This window comes from Vigna unguiculata, chromosome 3 (genome assembly GCF_004118075.2).
Source record: "Vigna unguiculata cultivar IT97K-499-35 chromosome 3, ASM411807v1, whole genome shotgun sequence".
NCBI lineage: Eukaryota > Viridiplantae > Streptophyta > Magnoliopsida > Fabales > Fabaceae > Vigna > Vigna unguiculata.
The window spans coordinates 60910215-60931646 of NC_040281.1; the positions used below are offsets into that span (position 1 = coordinate 60910215).

The 21432-nt window shown below is 33.1% G+C and overlaps 3 protein-coding genes across 3 annotated transcripts; all 3 read right to left on the bottom strand.

Annotated features, from left to right (window-relative positions):
• Positions 1 to 326: 326 nt before the first annotated feature.
• On the bottom strand, positions 327 to 11991 carry LOC114178193 (conserved oligomeric Golgi complex subunit 3). The gene is made up of 25 exons (XM_028063954.1): positions 11765 to 11991; positions 11436 to 11519; positions 11257 to 11364; positions 11116 to 11160; positions 10953 to 11027; positions 10755 to 10850; positions 10274 to 10351; positions 9419 to 9504; positions 9204 to 9270; positions 9001 to 9063; positions 8788 to 8889; positions 8550 to 8654; positions 8354 to 8446; positions 6680 to 6768; positions 5961 to 6180; positions 5294 to 5380; positions 4629 to 4745; positions 4493 to 4525; positions 3439 to 3525; positions 3304 to 3366; positions 2410 to 2526; positions 1914 to 2006; positions 1512 to 1637; positions 1014 to 1114; positions 327 to 684 (listed from the first exon to the last, which is right to left on the bottom strand). The coding sequence occupies exons 1-25, from the start codon at positions 11846 to 11848 to the stop codon at positions 555 to 557; spliced, it is 2349 nt and encodes a 782-aa protein (XP_027919755.1). The 5' UTR covers positions 11849 to 11991; the 3' UTR covers positions 327 to 554.
• A 2125-nt stretch (positions 11992 to 14116) lies between these two features.
• LOC114177049 (DNA repair protein RAD51 homolog A) lies at positions 14117 to 16616 on the bottom strand. Its single transcript, XM_028062277.1, has 9 exons — positions 16373 to 16616; positions 16032 to 16176; positions 15831 to 15941; positions 15629 to 15720; positions 15384 to 15478; positions 15178 to 15291; positions 14790 to 14919; positions 14580 to 14701; positions 14117 to 14483 (listed from the first exon to the last, which is right to left on the bottom strand). The coding sequence occupies exons 1-9, from the start codon at positions 16460 to 16462 to the stop codon at positions 14360 to 14362; spliced, it is 1023 nt and encodes a 340-aa protein (XP_027918078.1). The 5' UTR covers positions 16463 to 16616; the 3' UTR covers positions 14117 to 14359.
• Positions 16617 to 18175: 1559 nt separating this feature from the next.
• LOC114178246 (putative invertase inhibitor) lies at positions 18176 to 19135 on the bottom strand. The gene has a single exon (XM_028064048.1). The coding sequence runs from the start codon at positions 18805 to 18807 to the stop codon at positions 18232 to 18234; it is 576 nt and encodes a 191-aa protein (XP_027919849.1). The 5' UTR covers positions 18808 to 19135; the 3' UTR covers positions 18176 to 18231.
• Positions 19136 to 21432: the final 2297 nt, after the last annotated feature.

A 21432-nucleotide genomic window follows, 5' to 3' on the forward strand; every position in this document is an offset into this window, starting at 1 on the left:
AATTTAATGATTAAATTCAATTATTCGACATTACATAAAAAAAAAAGTGAAAAAATGTAGACTTGCTTTATCACTATTAACTACCCATTCTAATAGCTAGCATTTAAGGAAAAATTAAGAATTGATTTATGTATGATGCCATTTACTTTTAGTTATTGCTAAAGGGATAGTTTCAGAAATTATCTGTAATCAGCATTACTTTAAATACTAAATAATCGTGTTGGACCCTATTATAACTGAAGACCAGAAGCGAAAACATGAAAAGAACATATAAAGAGCTCTATTATTACCATTCTATAGTCATCGCATGAAAGAACAAGGGCAAGTAATAAAATCCGTATGTCGCTCACTAATAAAAAAAATGTACATCAATAACGACCATCAGTGTTGAAAAAATGAAGATAAATTGTCCGCAGCAAAACCACAAACTCTGCCATCTTTTGCTAATAATTCTACAAAACTATCTAGAATGTGTATGTAACTAAGTCTTTGTTCAAGATCCTCCAGCGGGTAAAAATTGGACAAGAAATGATTGAATGGCGTTTACATACAAATTAGAGAAAATTATCAAGCTCGTCTTGCAGATCCTGTACGGATTTCAGCTTAATGATCTGGATCTCTTCACTCGAGTATTCTGATTGTAGCAGGGATTGGACTTGGATATGGGCTTCAACGATATTTGTCCTGCATGAACACCAGAAGAAACAGCATTTTTAGTTAGATCGATACGATTCTGCATACCCAAGTGTAACAAATTCCGACCAACATTAACCAAGTTTCTACCCAAAAAAGCATCAATTCACAACATATTATCACCTAATTAAAAGGCATTTATTTCTATGGGGAAAATTCTTCAAGTGAAACTGCCACGTTATAGATTTTAGAAATTTGACTGAGTGAAAAACGCAAGTTTTCCCCCCATCAAACAATACGAAATGATAATCAAGATGCACTTGTCACAGTAAAGGTGTGCAGAAAAATGTTCACACCGTACATGTTGCATATAAACTTACTTTATTGGTTTGAAAAGTATAGTTCTTGTTGACGAATTCTGTAAATAAAGCTTCATTTTTGCGATCACCACCGGCAGTTGCTCCTGAATAGCAGCCCTGACCTATTAGACCACAGAACATCAATTTAGCTCCATAAATGAGAAATTCCCAATCATCATAACGAGACGAATATTATTTTCTATTTTAACTTGTGTTATTTAGACATGACTTCATTAAGACGTAGATGAGTCTCTAGCTTTCTGCAAGACCGCATGTTCCATAAAAAGGACAATTTCGTTGGCTAGTGATGGTTGATTAGCTATATAATACCTGGAAAAAAAAATTCAGCACTTCTGCTTTATCTAAAGCTCTACTTATTTTAAACATGGGATTAGAATCGTTATATCTTTATTTTATTTTTATCATCATTCAATTATAGGAGTTCTTCCAGAGAATCCTTTCATAGCAAACTGTCCTGTAGTTCAATGAATAAATAATGTAAATAACTAAATGACCTACCTTCTGAACAAGTTCAGCCACCTTATCTGGAGTAGCGAAGGCTTGATCCTTCAGAGGTTTGGCCATACCTGATTCTAGCTTTTGATTCTGACCACCTGAAGATAATGCAACTTTGACTGCCGTGACCTAAAAGGAAAAATGAAAACTTTAGTAAATACATTTTCTCTTTACCAAGACAATAAAAGAACTTAAATCTTCAAGTGAGAGTTGTAAGAAATAAAGTTAAAAATAAAAAATTTCAAATGTATGTTCATGACACAAGATTTACAGCAGGCAAATAACAAACAATTTGTAATAAGAACCAATTATATATATTTGCATGTGCATTTGCTTTAAAGCCATGGGTCTATTTTAGTTCACCAGCTGGCAAAACATCAAATAATTTTGGTTACAGACACGGACCTTTGTAACGAATGAAAGCAAAGGATCCACAACAAGCTTAGTAACCGACATGATGAACTCCTCACATGTGGCTTTGAGGCTCTTTTCCAGCTCCTGAAAGAAACCATACGTCAAAGGCCTAGAAAATGGTAGGAATTCGGTTTATGCCACATACAAAATAAAATTATTAAACAGCCGTTGAAAAGAAAATGCTGACAAAGATATGGACACTAAGGGGATGGGGGTGTTAAAAGTGGTCAGTATGTGATCTCTTCCCAAGTGGTTAATATTTTCCTGTACCTCGTCATGACAGTACCACCAGTATAAAGGGTTGCAATTATAACCACACATTTAGGGGCGAAATTATTTGAGTTAACTAGGAAAGAAGTAAAACAGGTAACCATTGCAGGGAAAATTGATCACATATTGGGTTTGACAACTAAACATGTATGTCGCAATCAAATTAACCTTTAATTTAAAACTCTTGAACGATCCTAAATTGCACAAAGTCACAAACCTTCTTGGTATCAATTTGATTTTCCAAAACTCTTGGAGACAATGTCCTTGCCAATGAGGTTGATCTTGACCAGTCAAATAGTGAGGCTTGACCTCTTAGAAGTCTTCGTAGATGCTCCTGATCCATATTCAATATTCATAGAGACATAACATATTAGTCTTAGTGATACTAAAGAAAAAATTAAATATAAATCATGACATGGTGACAGTATCAGTAGGCAAAGTCTTTTAGCATCCACATACTCCTTGAAAACTTTAACATAGTAGATCAAAGGATGTGCAAATAAAATATATTAAGAACAAGCAGTTCTTGTAGTTTATTAGATCATTGGTAATTTTACTTCCTGAGTTGCCTCTTTGTTCTATGATATCTATCTATTGGGTGAGCACTGACACGTTTTTCTTACAGAGAAAAGAGCATGCATTTTACTTAATCTCTTCACTAAACATTTAGGGATAGAGTCAACCAATTTGCAAAGAAATTGGGATGCCCTACTTGTTCTTGTTCTATTGTTTAATTCTTTTTTCAGCCATTTAAGATAATCTTATCCTAATCCCAGTATACTTATTATCTTCTTTTTCTCTTAATACTTTTTTTACTAGAAAAGTAACTTCCTCTAAATGGCTCCAGGCACAGATAAAATTGGAATAGTACTCAGTCCTCTAAGCGAAGTTATAGGCCTCATTTGATAAGAGTCGTGACCATGAATAAAGCAACATCATCTCTGACTCCTAAGCATAACAGTAGACAGAATTGCCACAAGTCCAGACACTTTTCAATGTAGTAAAGTTGAATTATGAGAAATAAATACAAATTTGATAAGCGTTTGAAGTCAGAATGACAGTGCATTAAACTCAGCTAACAAAATATAGCATTGGGCTATGAAACACTAACCAGCAAATGAGAGAAATCAAGCTCCTTTTGTGTGACTGAAAATTCAATATTGAAGGGTGCAATCTGGAAGACAAAAAAATTACTCAAACTACAAAATCGATTAAATAGTTACACAAGAAAGTCTGACCGGATTACCTGCTCCCTTAAAATTAAAAGATGCTTTATAAGGAAGAGCTGTCCATCCATTTGTGATGATCTTTTTGCAATTAATTTGCTTGCTTTCTGTGGCAGACAAGAGGAAGCAGAAAACAGAAACAAGCCAGTCAAAACAAAATATCAAGCACGTCAAATTTAAATAACCAGGTACGGATAACGTCCTCCACAAAAGTTCAGACCTCTCCTGCTTTGTCTCCTAGGTCCTAATATATGTGCAACTGTTCTTTCTAGGCTTCAACCGTTTTTGCAGTTCTTCAGCAATTTTTCTTTAGAATTACATTTTTAGGATTTTCAACAAAAATTAGACCTGCCCTGGGGGTTACATCTGTTTCTCCTTATTTAACTTCGGAGATTTTTTCTTGTACAAAGAAGCCAAGATTATGTGGCAGTGCTGTCTTTGCAATTCTCTGCCTTGTTTGGCTGGTAATGAATGCTAGAATTTTCAAGGTAATTTCTTTTTCTACAAGGAAAATGATAATATGCCTTGATTTGGATGTTGCAGACTTGATGGCAACAAAAATTTATCTATCCAAATGTGCTGTGTGCAGTTCTGATTCAGGGAGTTTGCCTTGTTCCTTCCTCCATTTTTCAGTAATGAGCCTTTTATTATTTCATGTGAGAAATTGGATCCTAGTTTGTTGAATAGGTTTCCTCATGTTAACTTTCAAGGGTTTGGTAATAATAAGGAAAACAAAATCTCGAGGCTTGTGTGAATTATTGGATTTTGTGGTTGTAATGGAAATGAGTGTATCCTCAACAGTTTATTTCGACCATTGATCTGTTTATAGAGTACGGTTTTGAATATGACACTTGGTCTTTAGTGCATGTATTTCAGCATATTATAATTTAGAACATGCAATAAGATTGGACAGCTTCTACACTAACTATAGGAACTTGTATTGCCAATCTATGTTTTGATTTTCTTTATCTGGTTTGAGGATTGTGTACACTTCTTTAATTGAAGGACGGGGGTGGGAGCAGGGCAGGGCGGGTGGAATATGACCCAATACAGAAATCACTTGTTTGCCATTACCTGAATCGAAGTTGAGCAAACTTCCACAGCTTCCTGATTGAAATAACAAAAGCAGATCATTAATTAATTATTCAAAGTAAGAGGAATTTGGGGGCCCAGGGGAGATTAAAAATAGTTAAAGTGAAACCTCCCATACCTGTGCTAAACCTGTAAAAACTTCAGACTCTAAACAACGATACAACTTTGAAAGACATGATAGAGTTTTCTCCAGGGGTGGATACCATGTTTTAAATATATCTGGGTTGTCATCAGCCTGCAAATTGAAAATTACAGAGAATGAAAGACAAATTTTAAAATCTAGACCTATTTACATAAAGCAAATATTCAGCAATAACCACAGAACAAATACAAATCTGGTTGAGGTCTCCAGTATGTGTGCAACAAGCACAAGAAATATTCACTACTTTATTGATAAATTTGCTCTCTTGGTGAAATTGGGGGCAAAATCAAGATGGGATTGGGAAAAATAATTGATTCATCAGATGGTATCATATCATCAATACCTCAATTACCAGATTTCAACATCCTGTAAGCCATATCAGTTTACGGTTAAGAAAGGAAATGTTTGGAAGTTGACAATAAAAAACAAAGAAGAATCACCTGTAGTTGTCAACACATCTACATTACTCAACCGAAAACTAATGAAGCAGGCAAACAACCAGAACTCAAATTACTAAATATATCTAACAAGCATTACCATATGAAAATCAGCATATAGTAGTCATCATGCGTGAGAAACAATCATGGCTGAATATGTATATTCAAGCAAAACCCAATAAATTGCAAGGAAAGACACTTTACAGGATTGATCTCAGAAGTACTTTCTACAGATATCTTCAGCTTTTCAGGGTAGTCCAAGTCTTCATTAGTTGGGATGTAATTTGCTATCTGTAAAAATACAACGAAATAAGGTTTTCAAAAACCGAAATATTAGAAAAAAAATTATAATAAATTTGGTAAGCCAAAAAATTGTTAACCACCAAACAAATAGAAGTATATGTAACCTGACAATTTGATTCTTAAGACTGAAAATTATTTATTTCAATCAACTAAATACATTGAAAGGAGTCAGCAAGTGAGTATGATTTAAAGTAAGGGACAACACAAGAAGCATGGTAGCAGTGAGTAAGTCATGTCACAAACTTTTGTTTAGCCTTCTATTTGTGGAAGTTGAAGCAAATCAAGACTTGAGTTAACTAAGGAAAGAGGATTGAGATTTGAGAGGGAGAATGAGAGTCTTGGGGAGGATGGCTATCAAGTAAAGGCAGAAAAATAGAGGAAAGCAAATTTGAGTACATGAACAAAATTGACACAGTTCAACAGATAATGTATTTCCTTTCAGTATTGATTAGAACAAACAAGTAGAGAGGCAAAACCCAACCAAGAAATATCTTCAGCATTTAAAACAAATGTATGAGGGTAAAAAAATAAAATATTGTAATTAAAAAAAAAAAAACTAATAACCTACCTCATCCCGTATATGAGTCCTAGCACGAAATGTCAACCGCTCATGGACATCTGCCAAAATTCTCTCAAATGTCGGACGAAGACCAGCTAGTGATTCACTCCTCCTACTATGCTGTTCACCCAGGACTTCCATTTTAAGTATATCAACAAGTTCACAAAGAAAATCAATAGTTGTTTCGTGAACAAGTTTAGGACGCAGTGTATCATACAGATATGTTGATCTGCAAGCAAAATTGATAAAATCATGAGTTGCAGACACTATAAGCATGGAAGTTTTGCTTTTAAAGAATAACATTCACAACAAACATAATGAGAAAGATGGAGAAATAAGCTGGGAAGTATCTAAAAATGTAGGAATGTGCCACATAGCAAGTGGAGCTTGTATCAAACATTAATGCTCCTTCACTTCCCTTGCCAAACACTCCGGAACCTTATGTCATTGGTTATGTCTTAATGAACACAAGAAAATAAGTTATTTGTCCACGATTGAAAGCTCCTTTTTATTTCCACTTATCATAACTATGAGAACAGTGAATTCCAACTTTCAAGGTATAAAGTGAAAATGAAAGGAATAATAGGAATATTTGGATAAGACCTTGTTTATGCACTAATGTTTTGTTCTTTCTCTCACTAAGAGGATTTCTTTTCTTTCTTGTAATGAATGTTTCTTCTGTTGAAAAAACAAACCAGGCATTCTTGTTAACAGGAATACAAACTTACAGAGGATCCATTAATGGAGCTAAACTTGAAATATCCTTTGATGAAGCTGGAAAAAAATGATCAAAAAGTTGGTGTTCAAGTTGACAGACCTGCACAAATTATAATCAATAAGACTTCCTGCCATAAAGATATGAAGCAACTGACACCGTTAAAAGTTTACATCTAACACAAACAGAGTAATCACAAGAAGTTAGCCTTTATTCTTCTGTTAAAAATCTGTATGCTGTGCATAATACTGTAATTGTGAGGAAAATAAATTAATTAATCCCCGGACCCCAGCAGCCTTGGGCTTCAACCATCCAATAAACATCACAACTAAGTTTTAGACATCATAGTTGGAGAGCCTTGCAATTGGATTCTACCAAGCTACCGTGCTATGCAGTCTTGCCACACACTAGTCCTTTGACTAGTTCCAGGCCAAACAATGGAATGTTGACATCCTCACTCAAGTCACTCAGTTGCAGTTGAAAGAGACGATGGACTGATCTAATACCAATAAGCCAAACCATAAAAGCTAATTGTTGTAGCTAGAGAACCTAAGACCTTATAAACATACTTACAATATTCTCAAACCTTGAAACTGGATCCTAACACATGGTGCCGAAAACAAAGAAGAATTAACAAAACAATTCAGAACATCAACAAATGGAATTACAAGGCAATATTGGTACCGAAGTTGAGAAAGATTATATATTTTTTTTCTATTTAGTAAACAACATGATAACTAACTGAATGATTTAGAAGATTTAAAATTATTTTTTACAACTTAACATTTTTTAAAACAACAGGAACTAGCACACATATTACGTATGATATGAAACGATAAGTACTGCAAAATATTTAAGCTAAACCTGAAACATGATTATACTCTACGAAAAAATATTTTAATAAAACTATCCTTCCCAAGAAAACAAAAAGACAAACTTCAAAAGAAATAAAAGGGGATCAAATTGTAAGACAGTAGAGGCAGATCTAAGAAACCATACGAGAAAGAATTAAAATATACTTTTAAAGTTGGTATATTGAAATTTTGGTTTTTCATCAAACATAATCGCCTTAATGTATCCATATTATTAGCTGCACATAATGATACATAATGCCTTGTTGTTGTTCTCATTGTGATATCATTAGCAAAAACTTCCTTAGAATATGAAACATCATTGAATTTTATTAACACAAAAAAAAATCATGGAAATCTAGGTTTAGAATGATTTGTAGAAACAAATAACAATATATTTAATGGCAAGGAACTACAATATACTAGATATCGAAGGCCAAATATGTAATGTTGTGTATAACACTGACAAGAATTTCAAATATGCAAAAAAGGACAGCTAAGATTAAAGCACAAAACCAAAATGAAAGTCTTGAACCAGCCTAAAATAACTTAGATAATCTTATCAGTGCATGTTCAGCGCACAATGGACAATTTACAACTCAGCACAATGATCAATTTCTCTGCATCTCTCTTTTTTTTCTTTTTCACAATTATACGCAGTTTCTGCATTTCATACTACTATCTGAGTGTTGACACTTTTAGCACAGTCTAAACTCTAAAGCTAATATGGACACATACATATCATAGTGATGCCACTGAATATTTAAAAAAGACACCAGTGACCAATATCAATAAAAGGTATCAAGATATTAAATTGATAAAAAAAATAATAGTACCTGTATGAGATAAGCACATCCTGATCTAGTCAATGATGGCAAGGACTCCTTCTTGGCAAACTCAGATATTCGGCGCTGAACTATACCTCTTATCTACATGGAATGAAATAAAGAATTTTGTAATCATTTGACTTCATAATACTGAAAAAACATATTACAGACAACATACAATGACCAAGCATGTAAATTTTCTCACCAAAGAGAGTCGCTGCTCACAGTATAGTCTGTGACATTCGGCAAGGATTTGACCATACTCTTTCCTTGAAGACCTGCTTTCAATCTCTTCAAGTAGTGGCTTAAGCTGCAAAAGTTACAATTCTTAATCAGCTGCAAAAGTAATTATAGATATGCTGGAGAAAGCTTATTCATTAAAGCTGACCACTTTCTATATAAACCTTCAAATTCAAAGATTTAAGTCAAATGGAAAAGGTTACCTCACTTGCTGCTGCCTTGAACCGAACATATATAACAGATGCCTCTACTCCCTCAGAGATAGATGCTTTGTCACCCCCAGTTCCACGGATCGCTTCCTGGACCTGATGTTCAGGTATGTGACTATATATTATCATAAGATTCTAAATGCTCTTATCCTTGTAGAATACATATATGCACATATATTATCAGCTCAACCTGCAAACTAACTTCACCTGAGAAGAGGCACCTTTGAGAACCGCAAGTACATGAGAACGCATCATGCCCAATGCTCGAGACTACAAAAAAATGACAATATTTCCAAATTACTAAAGTTTAAATATCTATCAAGCATGGCTCATATGATAGAACAGATTTCTAGCTATAGACTGAAGATTAAATGTAGAACAAATGGTTTTATAATGTTAATTTTATATACCTGGAGCTGCCGAAATTTAAGCAAGTAAACACTAGATTCTGCATACTGTGGATTGCTTTCAACATACCTTAATTAAAAAATAAAAATGTCAATGAGCACATTTGTTGTTCAACTATAGAAGCAGATGAAGCTTAAGTTAAACAACTTGATGAAATTCTATACACTTGAGCATGGAAAATGTACAAATCAAAAGAATGAAACTGAATTTTACTCACGAGATGCATTCATCAAGTCGTTTGAGAAGTGGGAGAAAGTTTTCATTTCCAACGTTCATGTTTGGAGAATAAAAATTGGTAGCAACCTGTACGAAAGAATTTAAGCAAACCATATAAATAACTTAAAATAATAACTACTTGTAGTTTTGCAAAACTTCTAAACAGACCTCCAAGCTTTCTATGTAAAATATATATATATATATATATATATATATATATATATATATATATATGCACACACACACACACACCCATACAATTTCAATTTTAAAGTTAAAAAAAAGACTAGAATAGCAGACAAATCAGCAAGCATACTGAATAGGCACGGAGCGTAGATTTTGAAGATTAAAGCAGCAGCATTAACAGATACCTTTTCACCAACACTAACGCTGAAGAAGTGATAATTATATCAATTAAATGATTGTAGAACACAACGTCTTCACAGCAAAAAAAAATATTCACAGGCAACAGAATATAAATGTAAATTGTATATGCTAGATTTCAAAAGTAAAAGAGAAAAACGTATTTCCAGTATAAAATCTCTCTGAAATTCAAACCAAGAAGCATATCTCAAAACCTAATTTATTATAAAAGTATTAAAAAATCATTAATTTGATGCATGTACAAGTTTTTCAGTTTCACAATGTCCGAAAATATATGAAAATGCTTATTACACTATCCTAATGTCCACGACAATTGTACCTTTCAGTGGCAGATATATATATTTTGTATGTACTTTGGTATGCTCAAATTCTTTAACACTTAACATACTATCAGATGATTAAACCAAAAAAAGGGCAATGATGCAAAATTAAATCAAGAAAAGATCCAGTCAAGCCAGCAGTCAAACCTTACATTCTCCAGTTCATCAAAGTAATTGAGTTTACTACGAAGTGCATCTGCAAAATCAATTAGTCTTTGCTTCTCTTGTAGCTGTAATAGGAAAAAAAAATGTGAGCAAATCAGTCATTTCAGTCAATGAAGAAATGTCAGGCAGCTAAGTAAAATTCAAAAAAGATCATAGACTTCAAAAGGCCAAACAGGAATAATAGATCCAACAAAATGTGTGGTGTGTAACTCATTTATATGACTAAATTTTGTTACTATCATGCATGAAGGAAAAAAAAAAAGAAGCCAAACAACCAAGAATCTCCCATTCCATTAGCTGGTTTTCCTGATTTATTAGTTTAACATTTACATCAATCTATGTGGTCTATTACTAAAGGAATAACAACAGAACAGATAGCTGGCAGCCATTACCTACAATATGAATTTTGCAATCATTCAATTAAACACTAACGAATAAGATTTGAGGTGATAGATAACAAAACCATACCAGTCTATCGCATGCATCATGAAGCGTTTTAGTCTTTGTAGCTACAGCCTGATGCTGCAACTGTAGCTCGTTAAATAAGTCCAGGGTGTCGTCAACCTGCATTAGATCAAGTCATCCAAACCGAAAACTGAATGAGAAAATGATAGTAAGCAAATTGGATATCCATAACTAACCCACCAGAACAAGATAGAAAGTAACCTGTTGGAGAATTTCATCACATGTCTGTATGCGGTCTGTTAGAGTGTTCACGTAATACTGATATTTCTCTTCTGTCTACAATTGGAAACTAAGTTAAAAGATCGCAAACAAATTAACAGAATATAAAAAAAATGGCGGCATAACAAGTCTAGTAACTAGTAACCTCTGATTTCATCGCAGATTCAAGATCCGCAAACCATTTGTAGAACTGCATCAAATTCAAAGACAAAAAATATCAACCGTGCCATATTTTAACTCATTCGGAGCATCAAAAGCCAGAAACCAGATTGCGCAGACAACTTGCCTGATTGGTATTGACCATAACAGCCTCAATAGCACCGGAGTCATCGAAGGAACTATCCTTCGTTTTAACTGACAACGCATTGTGTTGCACCGAGGCATTCTCTTGAGCCTATAAATGCCAGAATTATATTTTAATTGTTTCGAGAGAATATCAATTACACGTAAATGGCAAAATCTTACCAACTTGAGAGGCAACGGTCGCTCAGAAACCGCGTGAGAGAGAGAGACAATCGCGGTTTGCTGTTGCTCTGTCAAAGGAGCATTCTGCAAAAACACAACTCACTTCAAAAAACCAAATAACTGCAAATAAAATCACAGATCTGATCCGTGACAGAGTAATATTCATTTATAAGCAAAAAGATCAATTAAGATGATGTGATAATAATTGAGCGAGAAAGGAAGATGCAAAATACAAGATCTGCGAAATCAAGGTAACTAGGTGGGGAAAGAGCGAAAACACAGAAGTGGAAGCGTGATTTGGATGCGAAAGGGAAAATGTTGAAGGATACCTGTTCCCAAGTGGAAGCGAAGTTGTAACCCTTGGAAATGGCAGCGGAATTTGGAAGAGATTGAGGTGGACCTCTGCTTCCCATTTTCCTCTGCTTCGCTCTGCTTCTGCTTCCGCTTCGTCACTTCTTGCCCCCCCTGCTTGGTTACATACGTTAACAGCTCCCAGTTTGAGTTTTCCGCACCGAACGCTGCGTTTTGTTACTCAGTTTATCTTGACTTGTGTGCGTTGCATCCTAAGCTTTGTCTTCTTATTACAATTTTAATTTAATTGGTTATGTTTATAAGAAAAGAAAATATTTGGAAACAAAATAACTTTTACACAATGTATCATTGTTCTTAAATTATTTCACTCAGATCTCCTAAGAAAAATAAAAAAGGTAATTCAAGTTTAGAGAAACTAAGATATTTAATATTTTGTATTTTAAATTGAAAAATGCAGAATTATATGTATTTATATTTATATAAGTGATAATACATGTACAGGTGTATTTGATTTTTTTTCATAAAAACAAAAAATATAATTATAAAGCATTTTTTACAAATTTGTTATAAATAACTAGCGAACACTTGTAACTTGTAAGTAAATTTTTATTATAATTAGCTAGTTTAGTTTAAAAACGATTAAATTTATAAAAAAAAAAACAGACATTTAATGATAAAATTAATAAAATAATCATTTTAATTTAAAAATAATTACTTAAAAAGTAATACTAAAAAGAAAAATATAGATAGAGATGTAAGTGTCGTTTTTACAATAATGATAATACAAAAAATGCACTACCTCCTAAAAGACATTACATTCTCATTAGATTTAAAATATACACTTTTATTTTTTAGCATTTATGTCAATACGAAATTTCATCAGAAAAATAAAATATACTAATTTGAATTGATTATTTTTTTTTGAAATATTTTATTTTAATTAAATTAACCAAAATTTTGTATTTTAATTACTAATAAATATGAAAATTATACCATTATAAAAAAACAATTAATTGAAATTACTTAAAATTTATGTTTGCTGTAATTATTTCAATCACATATACCAGGGTTATTTTATTAAAATCGTTGGTCATCGTGAGATTATAGAAAATTTCTTAAGAACAAATGAAGTTTTTATAAAAGAGAGACTATAATATTTTAATAATAAAAGTTTCAATTATATAAAGGTTATATTAAGAGAAAGTTCATTCCTTTTATGAAATCACTTTCTTTTATAAAAAATCCTTTCTCTCGGTCCTATTTACCTTCTTTCTTCGTTTCTGACTTCAATTGATTAAAGATCAAAGACTTCAGAATCGATCTTTGCAAGAGTTCTACATTTCTCCCATCTTCCCATTTCTTCTCCCGTCGTCGCACTGCACCCCATCTCCAAAACTCTCTTTCACGAACAACACATAACACACCTCTCTCTCATTCTCTGAGAGTTTGGTGCTCCTCCCTCCAGCTGCTTTGTTGCACTTCCATCACAAAAAAAAGTTCAGGTTGCACCTCCATCGCAGACCTTTGGATCGAGTAATCAAGAATAAACTCCCGAGATGAGTAATCTGAAGGATTACATTTCGGATTGTTCAATCCAAAAACCACTATTGAGTTTCAGATCGGAGAATCCAAAATGCATCACCAAGTCTAATTCTGCATTCCGGATTGATCCATCCAAAATGCATATCTGAACCCAGTGTTACAATTTAGATCGATCAATCCGAAAATCACAAATCTGTACAAGATTGACCAATCCAGAATACAATCTCAAATCCGATACTATATTACGGATTACTAATTTTGGCGTTGTATTCCGGATTGTGTGCGATAAAGGTTCGGCCTGGACCTTTCTTTGCAAGGAGGTTCAGTGGAGTAGCCTGAAGGAAGGAGCACCGAATTGTGAGAAAATGAGAGGGAGATGTGTTATTTGTTGTTCGCGGAAGTAAAGTTGTGGAGATGGGGTGCAATGGGACGACGGGGAGAAGACGAAAGAGGAAAAAGGAATTAGGGTTTTTAGTGTCAGTGAGGTTAAAAGGGATATTTTAAAAGTTAAGGGAGTGTACGAAGAAAAAATGGGGATGGGGATGTAGGAAGAAATGACCTTAGTTGATTTTTGTTTGTGTTCTTTCAGCCTATTCCAATAAACTTGTCCCAATTTGATTTCGTTATTTCAAATGAAAACAAAAAAAAAAAAACGCCACCATGCACAATAATTATTTGAAAAAAAGTAATAAGCTGCCTCCCTCCCTAGAATTTCCAACACTAAATAAATAACAACCCCGTGCTTAATACCAGTGACGTATATACTGTGTTGATTATATATTCTTTAAATACTGATATTTAGTTCAAATTCCAGCACAAAACTTAGTACAGGTGGATCTCTAGTTGATTGCAACTGAACTCTACAATACAAATTTATTAATATCGACATAAAAAAAAAAACGAAGATACACATTGAGACATATAAATGAAATGAAGATCACCAAACTGCAAATTATGCAAAATTTGACACTAGATACGTGCAAATCAACTGTCATATATATATATATACCTTACAAAAAGAAAGTCAAGCAAAGAGGGGAAACAATAAACTTCATACATGCTGAATCTGCTTAGTCTTTAACATCTGAAACCCCTTCGGCACAAATCTGAAACCTTGCTTCAGCTTCAGCCAAGCAAGGAGAGCTTATCACTTTACAGATCCGTTCTTCCCCTCTCCCTTTCCTAAGAGCTAGCCTGTCAACAATTAAATCCGGTAAGAATGAGCTCAGAGAAAAACTTAAGACTGCAGAACCTGCTACTTGTGAAACTACTAGTATTTCAGGTTCATACCTAGTTGTTGTAGCATGAGCCATGATGTTGCCTCCAATAGGTTTGATTTGAGGTCCAGCAAAGACCGCAGAACCGTCTACTTGTGAAACTACTTGATTTGTTATAACAATAGCCACACCAAACTAAAAAGAGAATCAGAAAAAAAAAATTATTAACTCCAAACATGATATGCTCGATAATTCAACATCCCGTTAAGTCTGAAAGTTTTACCTCGTCCGCCATTTTTTGAAGACTTCTCAGGAACTTTGCTAGATGCATTTGACGGGCTGAAAGCTCTCCTCTTCCCGAGAAATCTGTCCTGTAGAGGGCAGTAGCACTGTCTACTATCATAACAGCAAACCTGTGTATGTACAATCAAAATCAAAGCCTTAAAAAACTGTATTTTACTAGCTAAACCAAAGAAAAGTTTCCACAATCATTATCACTAATTAAGGAAAATCTTTCCGCTTTAGCATAAAAAAAAACAAAGCATATAACACTTTACCTGCTAAGTGATAAACAAGATGAGAAAAGAACAAATAATTATGGTATTATACCTACACATTATATAATTTTCGACATATCTTAATATTAAGTAAAGAACCATTGCAAGGCACACCTTGTTTCCACCATCATCGAAGCTGCTTCAAGCAGAAGCCGTGATTGATGATCGGTGTTGTATGCTCTAGCATAAGCAACATTTTCCAATACATCAGCACCATTCAGTCCAAACCTGCAGCACTGGAAAACATTAATACTAAACGAAATAAACATATCATATACACACGATAGCAGCGAATTCATATTAAGAATCATTCATTATACCTATCTGCTATCTGTAAGAGTCGCTGAGGTCTAAATGTGCCCTCAGCATCTATGTACATAGCTTTACCCTCTCCCCCTCCTTGGTCAAGTGGCAACTAGAACATCAACAAAAATGAAAATTTTGGTAAAGATGTGAGAGTTGCAGATAAATATGAACCAAGAGTTTCACAAACTCAATTTCTAACACCAAGTACACTAGAGCAATTATCATGAAGCATGGACACTTAAGGATCTAGACTACTAACTTGGCAAGTGACACAAAGAGTGTGACACAACTGAGTCTTCCCAGATCGAAATTCACCGTATAATTCAGTGATAGAACCGGTCTCAACTCCACCTAATAGGATCAACCATTTCAAGTCAGACACTCCAACAATAAAATTCAAAAAGTTCCAAATCCAGACGCAATAAAACACTAAAAGGTTCTTAATTGTTTCTGATTCTAACCTTCCAATATCTTGTCAAGCTCTCTCGATCCCGTGGTTATCTGAATGATTGCATCACGCTGGGCATGGAGTTCACTAGCACTGGTAAACCCCATAGGCACCAGCTTAGAAGCTGGAAGTAAACAACAAACATTTAAACCAATACCTTAGCAAGTATAAGAATCGGGCAATAAGGAAAACAAGTGTAAAAGTGTTTATTCACCTGCTTCAATGATTTTGTCGACTTTAGCTTCACTGATACCTTTGATTTGCAAAAGGTCTTTCCTAGGAGTATAAGCAACGGACTCAACAGTGTGAATGCCCGCATCCTTAAGCTTCTTAACGTCCGTGGCGGCTATGCTCGAAGCCTATGATGATAATTAGCGATTAGGGTATCAACATAAAAAACGTAAAGAGGGGATCTTGCCCTAAAATAATGAAGGGTGACAATTGAAAGCCGGAAACCGAAATCGGGGAAATTGGGTTAATGGGGTTGGTGAAAAGATGAAAAAGAAATGATTTTTGAAGAAAAGAAGTGAAGGGTAAGGGTGCTGAGGATTAAACCTGAAGTTGCTCAACGGGTAAAGGGCCATGTTGCATCTCTTCGGCTTCATCTTGTTGTTGGGGGCGTTGCTGCTCCATGGTTGCCGACATTTGATTCTGACCGTCAAAGATTCAGTGTCTGAGAACAAAGGGATTGGGGAGAAGGGGAGAAGGAAAGAACGAAAATTGGGTGAAGTGGGTCACTGAGGAGAGGATTCAAAAGAACACTAAAAGAGGCGCCAAAATAAATCTTCTCTCAGAGGGAAGAAGCTTACACCACAAGCTCAACAAAAAAGGTTTTTAAACCAAACATTTCCTCAAAAATAAAATTAATTATTATTAAATTAATTATTATTAATTAATTAAAACTTGAACAACAACAACACACAAGGTGGCCAATTTTGTCCTGAGATGAACATTACAGAAGTGCTGAATTATTTTTAATTTATTATTTAATTTATAAAATAACTTTAATATAAATTTTTTAATGTAATTATTATTTGATTATAATGTATTAAAATTACGTGAATTATTTTAAAGATATTAAATTTTATTTTCTCTCTTCCCTTCTATATTATTGTCTTTCCATAAATTTTTTAAAATAAAGAAAACTGTTCTCCAAATAGTTACTGATTTATTTAAAAATAAAGAGGAAGACTTTACAGAATAACACATCTCACAAATATTTTTTCTTATATTGCCAAGAAAAGTAGGTAAGAAAATATCAATTATTGAATCTTTAGGAAAAGGACCGAAAACCAAAGAAATTTTAGAGGAAAAAGCATGTCCTGAAATTTAATATTCCATTACTGTCAAACTCAAATATTGTAATAAAACATAACAATTACTTTAATAAAAAAAATTATTTGATAATATTTTCATATTATGCTCCACGTCTTAAATGTTAAATCACGTTGTACATATTAAACTACTAATCAGTTTTTTTTTTTTTAAAACTTCTGTAATTATTTTATACACTTTCAAGCTATTAATGAATTTTTTAAAAAAATGCAATTGACAATTCCCAAATAATTAATACAAAAATAAATAATTTAGTTAATAATAATTAATATTAAATTTTAATATAAAATTTATCATTTTATTAATTTAATCTAATTATATATTAACTTTTGCTATAAATAAAATTCAATGTAAAATATAAATTTAAATAAATTTAATCGTGTTAAAAATATTTAATATCATTTATATAAAATTAAATTTAGTTTCAATAGATACAAAATTACTTAATTTTTATAAAAAATTAGATTAAATTAAGACAAAAAAAAATACAAAACTAAATTAAAAATGAGAAAATGACCGGCGTGATAGGAACATATAACATTATCACTATTACATCATACTATAACTGTTATGTGACACGATGTCAACTTAATATATAATAAACTTATTATTTTTTAAAAATAATAAATAAATAATTTAAAAAAAATCACAACCTGTGACATCTTCCCAACATTCTTAGTCCAGCACTAATGTAAAGAATGTAAAGAATATGATTGCGTCACTTTTTTTCAAAATAAAGATCAAATGGAGGCAAATAAAGAAAAAAACAAATCGATACTTTTATACAAAAATTGAGACTAAAGACATAATTTAATTCTTTTTAAATTACCTGAACTTGGAACATTTTTTCGTTTTTAATTATCTAGACAGATCATTGTTGAAAATTAGTCGAGGAATAATAATTTTATTAGATTGTTATGTGAGAAAACTAAACTCGTTTGATTTTTGATGGAAGAAAAGCTTATTGCGTATGATCTAGAATGTTAGGAATGAAATCAAACAGTTAAAAAATGAAGAAGTTGCTAACAGAAGCCAATATATATAACATTAACAGCGTACATGGGATGAACAAGATTCATTCAAACTAGTAATTTTGTGATAGCAAGAGCATTACTACATAGTTCAGAGAAGTAACGGTTACGTTCAGCTAGAGAAGTTGAATAATTGTCCTCACTTTGCAAGTCCTTGAAGCCATCCTCACATGTCTCGGCATCAGACATAGCAGCAGAAACCAATGTATCCACTCTGTCACAATCTCCATTGGCAAGTGCTTCTTTTGAGTCCTGCAAGTTCTCTATGGCTTCCGAGAATTCCTCTTCACAGTCTCTTAAGCAACGGAACAAATAAATGTTATTAGCAGCGGAAGAATTGGATTGCAGTTCATGAACACAGGTCAAAGTGTCTGCAGCATATGCTGTGCTGAGATTCAGTGCTATCTCAGCAAGCACTCTGAGATCTGATGTGTTGCTACTACTAGGGACTGATCTTAGGGAAGAATTGCATACTTGGAAATGAAGGGTGTGTTTGCAGGTTGCTGTGACCAAATCTTCTCCTTCTGTGTAATGTGGCCTACCACATTGAACCAGCAAAACAAAGCAATTCATCAGCAACATTGGCAGAAGCAAGCATTGGTTAAAAACTTTCCATGATGCCATCTCTGGTTCTGATTGTTTAGGGGTTGTGTCAGTGCCATATATAAATAAATGTTGTAACCAAATTAATTTAATAAAACTGTGTGCTGTGTATATGATTGACAGATAGTATGTCTTTTTTAAACCTGTTATATGTTAGAGGTTCAAGAAATTAGTCTTTAGATTTTGGGTAGGAATATCTAGGTTTCTTAAAACTAAGTTGTTGCCACATAGAGACAAATCCAAAAGTTAAATATGTTTATCAGCTGCGGAACCATTTAAATCGGTAAACAATGTAGATGCCAGAGATGATTGCTGATAGAATAACACTTTTTATTGGAAGGTGACTTTTGAATTATTTGGGTAGGTTTCTTTGAGCTTGTGTATATAGATCATGACAGCTCTTTGCATTTGCTTTGTCTGTGAGAGGAATAAAATAGATCTACCCAATAGGCCACTGGTACTTGCCTTATGTTTCACAAACTCATACACTTGAGCCAATCGGCAGGTTTTGGCATGATAATAGCAATGTATCCTTCTCTGTCAGCCTGATGTATTGGTGAAAAGAAATTTATAAAGAGGGTAAAAAGAAGTAAAATGAAAAGGAAAAACAGATAATTGCATGCATGAAGATAACATTGTAACAAAGTCGTGTACGCTCTAATGTCACAAGTATTTAGCAGTGGCAGCAATCGTTGTGATGGAAAAAGGATGTGTTACAAAACACGGTCCTAATAAGTATCAAAAGATTGCAAGTTAATAAAATATATTTTATTTTTAATATTATATTTAAACTATAGAGTGATATATTTCGGATCATGTGTCATTTAGCCAACTCAACTCTTGAAATGGGGTGAGAAAAAAAAAAGTAAAGCGGTGGTTTTCAGCAATGCGAACCGTCGGTGGTTCACTGGCGGGGTTCCTTCACGGATTAAAGTATTGCTACTCTCCTCCACCACCAACCCACCTCCGAAACCGGCTTTGTTGGGAGTGCCATTGACACCCCGAAGTTGCTTTTAAATATCTTCCCACTTTTTATTTTATCTACTAATACAACGCATATTTTAAGTTTCTTTTTAACTAATTAAAATATTTATCATATAACTTAATTTTAAATTAAATTGAATCAATTATATATAATGTATCAGTTTTAATTTCAACGAATCACAAGTGCGATAAAAATTAATTCTTTAAACAAAATTGAATTAATTATGATAAAAGTTAACATTTATAATAATAATAATTATTATTATTATTATTAAAACATAAGACGTGTTAACGCTTTTTATTATTATTTACATTTATTCTGATAAATTTTAAAAGCAATGATTCTTTGCATTATTAGTTTATTATGAAAAAATAATTCAGTTACTGCTATTAAAAATAACAAATCTTCATATAATTATTTTAATTAAAAATAATTTACATCGGAACCAATTTAATTACAGTTAAAATATCTTGTTTAAATCGTCAAGGTAGTTTATATATATATATATATATATATATATATATATATATATATATATATATATATATATATATATATATATATATATATATTCCTTTTTCTAAAGTCATAAATGTTATCAAGATAATGAGAATCACATTGTATTTACTCATAAATATTTTTATCCTTAATTCAGAAATAATCTGCATTAATAAAAATAGTATTACGGAAATAACATGATAAAAAGTAAATAAAAATAAAAGTCACACGGAATCATTATAAAAAATATAACATGATAAAAAATAGTATAATAATAAAAACTAAACATTATAACATTATAACATTTTATACATAATAATAAGTTTCGTATAAACATTTTGTTTTACAATAAAAAAATGCTTGTGATGAAACTGAAGATCAAATTAGCAAAGGCAATACATTGCTTCTATACTTAGAATAACACATATATAGATTTTCAGGGAATTAGACTGATACATTTCCAAATTCTAGATCACTTTATAGTTCATAGTATAATTCAAATTCCGAAGATATTTATTTTCACATGGCTCACACCAGAACTGACACATGATTCTCTCAGGTAATTGGAATGGCTATTTGAGATTCTTGATTATGGACATCAAAGTTGACGAGTTCGAATGTCCAATTGGCCTAGTCCACACGGTTTGGTCCCGCGTGGGCTAAGATTAAAAAAAGTCCACTTCAAATGTAAATTTCTATCAAAGAAGTTCACAAGCCCAAAAACCTCATAAAAGTTTCTCTGGGTTAGGGTCACTCCATGGACTTTCTTCTTGAACATGAAAAAACTTATTATTTTTTAAAATATATTATTAAATTTTCTAGCGACCTAGACGTACCCGACGATCTGGATTGGTCAAACGGGCTCATCAACCTGGATGATGCCGACGACCTAGACAAGTCCGACGATATCGACGACCGAATGGGCCTAATGATCAGGACGGACCCGACGACCAAGACAGGTTCGACAATCCAAACGAAAATGACAAACAGACTTAACAACCTGGACGGGACCGACGAACCGAATGAGCTCAACGTCCTAGATGGGTCTGACGATCAAGACAAACCCAACGATTCAGACGAACCCAACGACTTGAAAGGTCTCGACAATCCAAACGAGTCCAATAACCTAGACGGGCCCAACGACCAAGACAAGTCCAACGACC